Source organism: Lontra canadensis, unplaced genomic scaffold (assembly GCF_010015895.1).
Source record: "Lontra canadensis isolate GAN:19392208 unplaced genomic scaffold, GSC_riverotter_1.0 scaffold4, whole genome shotgun sequence".
Taxonomy (NCBI): domain Eukaryota; kingdom Metazoa; phylum Chordata; class Mammalia; order Carnivora; family Mustelidae; genus Lontra; species Lontra canadensis.
Genome location: NW_022630998.1, coordinates 51262122 through 51274155, shown reverse-complemented (window position 1 = coordinate 51274155; position 12034 = coordinate 51262122). Strand labels below are relative to the sequence as shown.

Here is a 12034-nt window from a genome sequence, read left to right as displayed (position 1 = left end):
TCTCTGGGCCTGAGTAAATCGAAGTCCACTGCACTGGCACCCCAGCACCTCCCAGCTGCCATAACTGCCTCTGGTCCTTCCCATACTTAGAGACCTTCTTCCTTTGGTGCAGCTGTGTGTCTGATGTACAAAATGGGCAGGTGTGGTCTTTCTCACTTTGAATAGCTCTCTGTGCTGCATAATATAAAATGTAGGGAGAGCATACAGTATAAATACTTTACCTATCTAAGCATTTTGATGCTCTCAGCCGTGTTCATTTGAGACAATAAGGGAAATGCATAGATCCATCTGCTCAGGATGTATTTGGTCAAATTCTAAAAATCCTAAAATTTGAAGGTTCTTAGAGGAAGCCTCCCATCCGGCTGGTGAGTTTTCCCATAAACTTTGTCAGAAGAAAGTCCACACACTTCAGCTTCCGTTCTGTGCACAAGATCCATGTGTACTACAGAGTTCCGACATGCAAGGTGTCAACACACTGGTGGTTTTTCTTACAGATTGCAAGTGCAACTACTGCTCCATCGATCCCTTCACACTTGTCTCCTGGTTTACGAGATGTGGCTCTTCGGTGTTTAGAACTTCAACCTCAGGACAGACCTCCGTCAAGAGAGCTACTGAAGCATCCAGTCTTCCGTACGACTTGGTAGCCAATTATAGACTCTGATGGAGACAGGATGCTCAACAAGGCAAAACTTTTGTGGGGAACCACGCTGATAATCTGCTGGCCTTCATGCCACTGAACAGCTATGAACAGGACCAGTGGGGAACCCTTACCTAAGTATGTGATTGACAAATCATGATCTGTACCTAAGCTTAGTATGCAAAAGCCCACAATTTGTGCAGAAACTGTAAACCGTGCCTTTCAAAGAACTGGCCATAGGTAAACAGGAAAGCAGTGAAGTTTGCATGACTAACAGAAGCGTATTTTGGGGGTTTTTTGGAGCACTTTTTCAGCAATATTAGCAGCTGAGGGGCTCAGGATCTATTTTAATGTTTGAATTATTCTTCCATTTCATATCGTGATCACAAGCAGGGGGTTCTGCAATTCCGTTCAGTTTTGTTTTTTTTTTTTGTCACTGGCTCCCAATCAGTATCTGCCTCTTTTAGGTCAGAATATGCTATAAGTAGCAGTAAATATATTTTTAAAAGTTGATAACTTCTTTATGAACCATAGTTGACCTTTATTTTTTAAATGCCTGGGCAGTTGTGGTTCACTGTGCATTTTACTGTTGGCCCATTCATTTCGTTTTTGGAAATCATGGTTCTGTATTTTCATTTCACCTTCACTTTTGTTTAATATTCAGGGAAAGGTGATTTTTTCAAACCAGAAAAAAAAAAAATAGAACTAGGTGTGAACTAGAGTTTATTAAGTATCTTGCTATTGCAAGAGGGTTTTTTTTAATACAGATTTAATTTTGTTTGTTTTTAAAATTGGAATATAATAAAATACTACCTTCACTGAGTCAGTCACTGCTTTTTTCATGCAGGTTAAGTATAAATTAAGTGAAAATCAACTATTCTCTGTGATGCAGCTCAAAACCAAGATCAAGATGACCTTGAAATTTGATTTTTTTAATGTATTGGTTTCTTTTATAGGAAACATCACACCTTTGAAGTCTTACTTTGTATGTAACAATCCATCATTCATCATCCATCACCACTAATAATATTAAACTGCTATTTTCCTTCTACCATGCATTATCTCTTTACAGTAGGCGTGGCTGATAATTAAAGAAATTAACTAATAACTACCAATGAGTAATAGTGTTTTTACAAAATAAATTTTCTTGGAACTCTGAAAACATGTTCAGAAAGAAAAGTGAAATTGAATTTGACTTACACCCTAATTCTTGGATTTTGCTCAATTATCTAATGGTTTTCATCAGAGTTGAATTCACATGCATGGAATCCTGAAGGAAAATGGCAGCTCTTTTATCCTTTTTTTGCGACTCTTTAAATATTTAATAAAACTTTTTGAGATGAGAAGTTTTAACTCTTCAGAAGCCAGTTGAATTATTGCAGAGTGAAACAATTGGTTATTCTCAAAGACTCAGGATAAACTAAATAAGCTATACAGAGTACATTTTAAATGTACATCACAAATTGGAAGTAAAATAAGTTACAAGATAAGTTTACAGAGATATATTGCATATAATTTTTAAAAGGCAGGTGTTTTTTTTTTTTTTTTTGGTTTGGTTTGGTTTTTTGTTTTTTTTTTTTACGTGAATGTGTCTCTTAGTGAAATTTTACATTCCTTTGTTTTTGGAAGATTGGCAATATTTGAAGAGTTAAAAATAGTACCGAAATGTGAAGTTTGGTAGCTCTAAATGTGTTGTACTTGACTTTCTTTTTTTATTTTCTATCTTTTCTGTGTGTGTGACTACTTAGAATTTTCACAACCCTAATAAGATTGTTTCCGAGTTTCTCATGTGCAAGCTTTAACAGATGCACTCTTGCCATTTTATGTACTGGAAGATCATCACTGGTCAGATTAATACTGTGTCTGACAGAAATGTAAACTGTATAAACTGAGGAACCTCAGCTAATCAGTATTACTTTGTAGATCACCATGCCCACCACATTTCAAACTCAAACTGCCTCTAGATGCAAATCCATTGTTTGAGTTTGTTTGCAGTTCCCTCAGCTTGCTGGTAATTGTGGTGTTTTGTTTTTTGTTTTGTTTTGTTTTCAATGCAAATGTGATATAATATTCTTATTTTCTTTGGATCAAAGCTGGACTGAAAATTGTATTGTGTAATTATTTTTGTGTTCTTAATGTTATTTGGTACTCAAAAGTTGTAAATAATGTCTACTGCTGTTTATTCCAGGTTCTACTACCTCAGGTGTCCTATAGTTCTTCTTCTACCAAAGTTCACTTTCACAATGAAATTATATTTGCTGTGTGACTATGATTCCTAAGACTTCCAGGGCTTAAGGGCTAACTTCTATTAGCACCTTACTGTGTAAGCAAATGTTACAAAAAAAAAATCTCTGGGTTAAGAAAATTTGGCTTAAATGTATCCTTTGTTATTTTAAATATATCGAGATATTTTAATTAAAATTTTTACCCCATTGAACCAATTTTATAGTATTTGTACCTATTTTGGTGTTTGTCTTTATAGTAAATAAAAGTTTTTGAACAAAGGTTGATAATTTTATTTATTTTGCCAGCTGCCCAGTTATGTCCTTTATAGATGAAGGATCCAGACCAAGAATATGTATTCCTCGTAGTCATCAGGTTTCTTCAGTTTCATTCAATCCAGAATCATTCCTTAGTTTTTTATGTTCATGACCTTCATATTTTTTAAGATTACAGGTTTTTGTTTTATAGAAGTCCTCCACTGGAGTTCATCTGGTGCTTCCTCATGACTGGATTCAGCGTATGCATTTGTGACAGCAATATCAGAGAGGTGATGCTATGCTCTTCTTGGTGTGTTTTTTTTTTTTTTCCTTTAAGATTTTATTTATTTGAGAGAGAGTGATCAAGAGTGGAGGGGAGGGGGAGCCACAGGAAGAGGAAGCAGCAGACTCCCTGCTGAACAGGGAGCCCAGTGCCGGCTCTTCCTGGTGTATCTTATCAGGAGGCGCTTCAAAGCCAATTTGTCCCAATGCTGGTGATATTAACAGTGATCATCTGAGTAGGCTTCACCACTGTAAAGTTACCATTTCCCTTTGTAGTTAATATCCAGCTTAGTATGGATATTAAGTATTTTGTAGAGGTGATACTTTGAGATTACATAGTTTGTTCTTCATTCAACTTTCACTCTCTGCTCTTAACCTTCTTGAATTCTGAATTATTACTCCGATAGATACCAAATGGTGATTTTTCTAGTTCTTGTATTCTTTCTGTATTTTGTTAATAGACATTTTGCTATAAGATGAGCTTTCTCTTCTCCTATTTATTACTCATTTATAAGAATGGTTTTTTAGATTCCTATACAGTGAGAGAAAATCAATTAACTGTCATCATGTATTGGCTCAAATAGTCATCCTCAGCCCCTGGGTCCCTCTGAAAGCCAGCTTCTCTGTCTACTAGCAAGCCACCTTCTTCGAACACTTCCATATTTAGAGACTCATCTTGTGTGTTCTCTGTTTCAGCCCTGGGATCAGCCATTTTCCAAAGATTCCTTTGATAGAGGCTAGTATTTAAAAACAGGGTGCTAAAAATACTCTTTGCTCTTGGGTGTCACTTTTGTGTCACCTGCTCCCAGAGTTTTTCTTGTGCACATACAAGAAATATACATACACACACACACAAACCATGAGTTCATACCAATCTAATTTCAGTCTACCACACGAGATTTATTCAAGCCTCCCCTCTTTCCATATTTTTAATCCTTTCCTGGACAGTGAAAAACCTGACTCACATGTACCTCAATATATTGACTTATTTGTTCAAGTCCCGCCCACCAACCCCAACCCCAGTGTGTAACCAATCTTCCTAATCCCTGACAGGCTGCCTTCCCTGCATGGGGCCCAACCCCTGCTGGACTGCCTTTGTTCCTACTTATTTGTAGGCTTTCATATATATATGTTCCACATATATTTTTTAAAGCCATCTTACATGTATATATAAAAGTTGGATGATACATACTCTACATATAATAGCATATATATTATATATACAATATACTTTATTTTTTTAGAGTACTTTCAGGTTCACAGCAAAATTTAGCAGAAGATTCAGAGATTACTCATATGCTTCCTGGCCCCATTGACTCACAGCCTCCCCAACTATCAACATCTAAGGACTTTTTGCCAAGAAGGAAAGCTCTTCCAAAAAAGTTAAGTTTTTTTTTTTTAATCTTAAGTGAAAATTATAACTCTTTTAACACTCTACCTTATGTGGCTTGACATGTTATATACTTTCATATAAATACTATTACTGTTCCTAGGCAGCACAGATTAAACTTAGTTAATTCTTTTTATATTGTATAGGAATGAAGATTCACTCACCAGAAGTATTTGTCAGGCATACCCTGGAACAGTGATTACGCTCCATTTCACAAATGCAGAAACCAGCCAATTGCAATCATTCTGCAATCAAGCTACACCAGGGAACTCCCTTGGCCTGCCCCACAGTTTTAGTCTTAGATTGTACCTTGTGGTTGTGTGCTCATTTCTACTTTCATTCTTCATTTTTCTGCCAGTAGTCATCTCTCACAGGATCAAACTTAATCAGAAACAAGATGAATTAAGCCTGCAAAATAGGTAATGTCACGGATTAAGTGGTGGTTCAGACGGCATTTTCTGTATCTACGTTTGTTGTAAAGACTCTGTATAATGTGAAAATATGCATCTTTTTTTTTTATTAAAGAGAGGAAGCGAGGGGGGCAGGGATGAGGCGCAGGCAGGAGAGAGAGATTCTTAAACAGGTTCCATGCCCAGTGTGGGCCCCGACATGGGGCTCAATCTCACAACCCTGAGGTCACAACCTGAGCTGAAGTCAAGAGTCAGACACTTAACCAATTGAGTCACCAGGTGCCCCCCTAAATGTGCATCTTTTAAATAGGCTTTAGATATTACTGTTAAACAGTACACTTATGTCATTTCCAGAAAATAGTACCTTTGAGAACAGATTTTTGCCTTAGAGGAATTAAAATAAATGCTATTGTTCTTTGATTCTTTGCCATCTATTTAAATGGCAATAATAATTGTGTAAAAGGGCTGTATATATAGGATAGATAGAATCTAGAAAAACGTTGGGGTATCCTGCTTACCCAGAAATGCCAACAAATGCACATGTGAATTAATATAGTAATTCACTTGTTATAAAATGCATGAAATACTGATGCCACTGGGGAAAACAGTGACTAAACAGAAACTTTTGCAATATGTCCCCTTTCTACACCATGACAGTTTTTAGGTTTCTAGGGAACAGTAGTAGGGTCATAAGGAGGGACCTGGAAACCATGAATACATACATACACTAGGTCAAATCTGGCTCTGCCACTTGCCATTTGACCTTCTGAACCTTCACTTCTGCCTCTATAGAATGAAAGTGACAGTGTAGAACACTGTCAGGCACATTGGATGCACACTGTATGTTTGTATAAATAGATGAAAAGGTTACAGATCCAAATACCTATGTGGCTTGAAGTGTCCTTAGCAGGGTCTATGGCCAACCTAAGAGTTCATGCCAAATTCATGTTCAAGAAGGGGTCTGTGCTTGCCATACTGGAATGGGAAAAAAATAAAAGCCTCTAAATTTTTAAAAGAAGCTGGAAATCTGGATTTTATCTGCTACTTCCTGTTGTTTAAATATGGGAAACTAATTCAAAATTTGGATTAGGAACTATAGGCTAAACAAAACTCATATGCTAGTTTTAACCTGTGGCTAGCCACTTTTTGATCTCTGATTTGGTCCAGTCTTTTAAAACAAAAGAAGGTAGACTACTGGAGGAGAATCTCAGTTTTGGAAAAGTGGATCCAGGACTTTTGTCTTTTAAGAGCTGTGAGAAGAGGGGAAAGTGGAGATGCTGATTACAGATGCTAGAGAATAAACCTCTGAGGAGAAAATTAATGGCTAACTATATGCACTAATGTGAAATGTTTACCATTAAATCCTAATTATCAGGTAGCATATTATGCATATGTAACATTCAAATATGCCATCACTGTGATATTGTTAACTTTGTGAATTTTATTTGACAACAGATATTCTGTATTATGTGAATAGAGAACTCCATCCATGATTGAAGCAGCATCACCACTTTATAGTCAACCTGGAATCACTCTAACCCATGCCTCATGGCCCTCATACCTTTGCCACCCACGCAGGGCTAAAACTAAGCTAACATGATGATGTAAGATGCAAAGACATCACACCCCAAAGTACCTTTCCAACAATGCTGAAATTCCTATTTAGAAGTTTAGAGATAATTAAATGCTATTTTCCTTTAAAGTCAATTTGCTAAAGATTTCTCACCACGTATAAAGGCATACTGAGGGGTGCCTGGGAGGCTCAGTCAGTTAAGCGTCTGCCTTCAGCTCAGGTCATGATCCCAGAGTCCTGGGATCCAGCCCGGCATTGAGCTCCCTGCGCAGTGGGGTGTCTGCTTCTCCCTCTCCCTCTGCCTGCCGCTCCCCTTGCTTGTGTCTGCTCGCTTGCTTGCTCTCAAATAAATAAATAAATAAATAAAATCCTAAAAAAAAGAGAGAGAGATACTGAGAGAATAAGGGTGTAACTAGGGTGAAAAGGAAAGGAGGAGAAATAACACGGGATGGTAGACATTGAGAAATCCTTGGCAGGAAGTGGCATGATTGTATTTTTTAAAGATCACTCTAGTAGCATCTTGAAGAAAGAAACACAGTAGTACAAGAAGCTGAGACAAAGTCAGAAGACAGCTGCAGTGTCCAGTTAAGAAATTATGAAGGGGGGTTGCCTGGGTAGCTCAGCCGGTTAAATATCTGATTCTTGATCTCAGCTCAGGTCTTAATCTCTGGGTAAGGTGTTCAAGTCCCACACTGGGCTTCAAGCTGAGCTTGGAGCCTACTTAAAAGAAAAAAAAAATTTGTGAAGGGAGAGTGACATCATGGCAGCGTAATAGGTCCCTACCAAAATTGAATCATGAACAAACAGAAAATGTGAACAAACTGTTAACAAGTTAGGAGACTGAATCAGTAATCAAAAAATTACCTCCCTCCAGAAAAACAAAAAGCCCAGGACAAGACTGTTTCACAGGTGAATTCTATCAAACATTGAAAGAATTAATATCCTTCTCAAGCTTTGCCAAAGAACTAAAGAGGGAACACTCCTAAACTCTATTCATAAGGCCAGTCTTAGCCTGATATCAAAGCCACATAAGCACTCAACCAGCAAAGAAAACTATAGGCCAAAATCTCTGATAAATATAGTTGCGAAAAATCACAACAAAACATTATCAAACTGAATTCAGCAGCATATCAAAAGGTTCCTACACCATGAACAAGAGGAATGTACTCCTGGGATACAAGCATGGTTCCATATATACAATCAAAGAATGTGATATGCCACATAGATGCAGAAAGCTTTTGACAAAAAGGCAATGTCATTTTATGATTTAAAAAAAAAAACAAAAAACGCTCAACAGGGGTTGAGCGAATAGAAGGAACATACTTCAACATAATAAAGGCCATACATGACAAGTACACAACTAACATCAGACCCAACTAAGTTTTCATATACGTAATTGTTATTTTCCCTTAAGGTCAGTGTGCTTAGGGAGATCTCTCAACCTTTATGTAAATACGCTGCCAAGATGAGGGCTTTACATAACTCAGTTGTGTAGAAAAGTTGAAAGATAGGAACAATCAGGGGTGTGTACTGTCATCAGTCTTACTCAACATACTACTAGAATTTCCTGGCCAGAACAATAAGAAAAAAAAACAAAAAGCATCCAAATCAGAGAGGAAGAAGTAAAACTCTTTTTGTTTGCAGATGATACAGTCTTACATACATAAAATCCTAAACTCCACCAAAACACTGTTAGAATAAATGAATTCAGTAAAGTTGAAAGAAACAAAATTGATGTAGAAAAATACTTTGCATTTCTTTTTTTTTAAGATTTTATTTATTTATTTGACAGACAGAGATCACAAGTAGACAGAGAGGCAAGCACAGAGAGAGGAGGAAGCAGTCTCCCTGCTGAGCAGAGAGCCCAATGCGGGGCTCGATCCCATGATCCTGGGATCATGACCTGGGCTGAAGGCAGAGGCTTTAACCCACTGAGCCACCCAGGTACCCAATATGTTGCATTTCTATACAGTGAGGATAACTAGCAGAAAGAAATTAGGAAAACAATCCCACTTACAATTGCATCAAAAAGAATAAAAGACCTAGGAGTAAATTTAACCAAGGAGGTGAAAGACCTGTACTCTGAAAACTATAAAACATTGATGAAAGAAGTTGAAGATGACACAAATAAATGAAAATATATACCAATATACCATGCTCCTCCTCTGGAAGAACTGATATTGTTAAGATGTCCATACTATCCAAAGCAGTCTATAGATTCAGTGCAGTCTCTATCAAATACCAACAGGGGCCCCTGGGTGGCTCAGTTGGTTAAGCTTCTGACTCAGGTCGTAGTCTCATGGGTTGTGAGACAGAGCCCTGCACTGGGCTGCCCACTTAGAGGGGAGTCTGCTTGAGATTCTCTCCCTCTGCCCCTCCCCCCTACATGTGTGCACTCTCACTCTCAAATAAATGCATCTTTAAGAAAAAAAAAAAGTACCAATAGCATTTTTCACAAAACAAGAACAAAGAATCCTAACATTTGTCTGAAACCACAAAAGACCCTGAGTACCCAAAACAATCCCAAGAAAGAATAACAAAGCTGGAGTTATCACAATCCCAGATTTTAAACTATACTACAAAGCTATAGTAATCAAAACAGTATGATACTTGCACAAAAAAACAAAGATCAACTGAGGAGAACAGAGAGTAGAGCCCAGAAGTAGAGCCACACTTATATGGTCAATTAATCTATGACAAGAATACACAATGGGGAAAAGACAGTCTCCCCCACAAACGGTGTTAGAAAAACTGGACAGCTACAAGTAGAATAAAACAATCAAATTCTTATACGATATACAAAAATAAATTGAAAGTGGATTAAAGACCTAAACACAGGAGCTAAAACCATAAACAATCTTAAACAGTAACTTTTTTTATAGGCAGTAAACTCTTAGACATCAGTCTTAGCAGTATTTTTTGGTTTTCTCTCCTCTGACAAGGACAAGAGTAAAAATAAACTATTGGGATTACATCAGACTAAAAAACTTTTGCACTAAAGGCTGCCACCAACAAAACAAAAAGGCAACCTACTAAAGAAGAGAAGATATTTGCAAATGATATATATGATGAGGGGTTAATATCCAAATATATAAAGAATTCATGCAACTAAACACTGAAAAACAAACAATATGATTAAAAAATGGGCAGAGTACCTGATTAGTTATTTTTCTAAATAACATATACAGATAGCTGACAGACATGAAAAGATGCTCAAAATCATTAATCACCGGGGAAATGCAAATCAAAACCTCAATGACTGTCACCCCATATTGATAAGAATGGTTAGTATAAAAAAGAAGAAATAACAAATGTTGGCAAAGATGTGGAAAAAAGATTCCTTTCTCTCTTGGGAATGCAAAATGGTGAAGCCACTATGGAAAACAGTATGGAGCTTCCTCAAAATATTAATAGAATTACCGTATCAGCCAGTAATCCCACTTCTTGGCATTTGCCCAAAGAAAACAAAAACACTAAACGAAAAGTATATATCCCTTATGTCTACTGTACCATTATATTCAAAAGCCAAAATATAGAAACAACCTAAGTGTCCAATAGATGGATACAGAAGATGTGTATACACACACATGAATATTACTTGGCCATAAAAATAAAGAATGAAATCTTAACCATTTGTGATAACATGGATGGACTTAGGTATATTATGCTAAATGAAATAAGTCAGAGAAAGACAAATACCATATGATTCCACTTATATGTGGAATCCAAAAAAACAAAACAATGAACAAATGGATCCATAAATACCAAGAACGAACTGGTGGTTGCCAAAGGGGAGTGAGATTGTGGGGGTAGGGGGAGGTGATGAGCAAAAAAGGTAAAGGGGATTAAGAGGTACCAACTTCCAGTTATGAAATAAAAAAGTAATGGGGATCGAAAGTACAGCATACAGTCAATAAAACAAGTTAACTGAATACAGTCAATAATATCAAAATAACTGTTTGATAAGTAATGGTAACTATACTTATCATGGTGAGTGTTTCAAAATATATGTAACTATTGAATGACTATGTTGTACACCTTAAACTAATACAATATTACATGTCAAATAACTTCATTTAAATTTTTTTTCCAGTTGCAGGATATAAAATTAACATACACAAGTCAGTAGTTTGTATATACAAACAATCAAATATCTGAAAAGGGAAGAAAACATTCTCCTTTACAAGTGCATCAAGACCAATAAAAGACAGGAATACCATGAAGGTGTAAGATCTAGACACTGAAAACTAAAAAACTATGATTGAAGAAACTTAAGTAGTATTGTTAAAATGTCCATACTACCCAAAGCCGCCTGTAGAGTTAACACAATCTCTATCAAGATTCCAGTGGCAATTTTCAAAGAAATAGATAAAGCAACTCCAAAATTTCTATGGAACCACTAAAGACACCTAATAGCCAAAGCAATCCTGAGAAAGAAGACAAAGCTGAAGACATCCCATTTCCTGATTTCAAACTATACTATCAGGCTACAGTAACCAAAATGGTATGGTACTGGCACAAAAATAGGTACAATAACCAATGGAACTAAATTAAGAGCCTAGGCATGTACCCTCACATATAGAGTCGACTAATATTTGACAAGGGAGTCAAGATATTGCTAGAAAAACCTGGGTAACAATTTTGCAGATAATGAAAATTAACACTGATCTTACATCACTCATAAAAATCACCTCAAAATGGTTTAAAGACTTATAAGACTTGAAATGTAAAACTCCTAGAAAAAAAAAACACACACACAGGGATAAAAACTCTTGATGATGGTCTTGGCAACAATTTTTGAATAGGACACCAAAGTAGAAGCAATAAAAGCAAAAGTTAGTAAGAGGAACATGAAACTAAAAACTTCTATACAGCAGGGGTGCCTCAGTGGCTCAGTGGGTTAAAGCCTCTGCCTTCAGCTCAGGTCGTTATCCCAGGGTCCTGGGATTGAGCCCCACATCAGGCTCTCTGATCAGCAAGAAGTGTGCTTCCCTTCCTCTCTCTCTCTGCCTGCCTCTGCCTACTTGTGATCTCTGTCAAATAAAAAAAATTAAATCTTAAAAAAAAAAAAAAACCGGGGCACCTGGGTGGCTCAGTGGGTTAAGCCGCTGCCTTCGGCTCGGGTCATGATCTCAGGGTCCTGGGATCGAGTCCTGCATCGGGCTCTCTGCTCAGCAGGGAGCCTGCTTCTCTCTCTCTCTCTCTCTCTGCCTGCCTCTCTGCCCGCTTGTGATCTCTCTCTGTCAAATAAATAAATAAAGT

The 12034-nt window shown here is 37.1% G+C and overlaps 1 protein-coding gene across 4 annotated transcripts in view; it reads left to right on the top strand.

The window, feature by feature from the left end:
* MAP3K1 (mitogen-activated protein kinase kinase kinase 1) overlaps positions 1–2178 on the top strand; it is a 78880-nt gene extending 76702 nt beyond the window's left edge. For 3 of the 4 annotated variants that reach the window (XM_032850269.1, XM_032850285.1, XM_032850279.1), the window contains exon 20: positions 495–1337. In XM_032850269.1, the coding sequence (XP_032706160.1) occupies positions 495–644 (150 nt within the window). In that variant the 3' untranslated portion in view covers positions 645–1337. Of the gene's footprint in view, positions 1–494; positions 1338–1484 lie in introns of those variants that run through there. The other variant, XR_004381728.1, reaches the window with a different exon arrangement.
* Positions 2179–12034: the final 9856 nt, after the last annotated feature.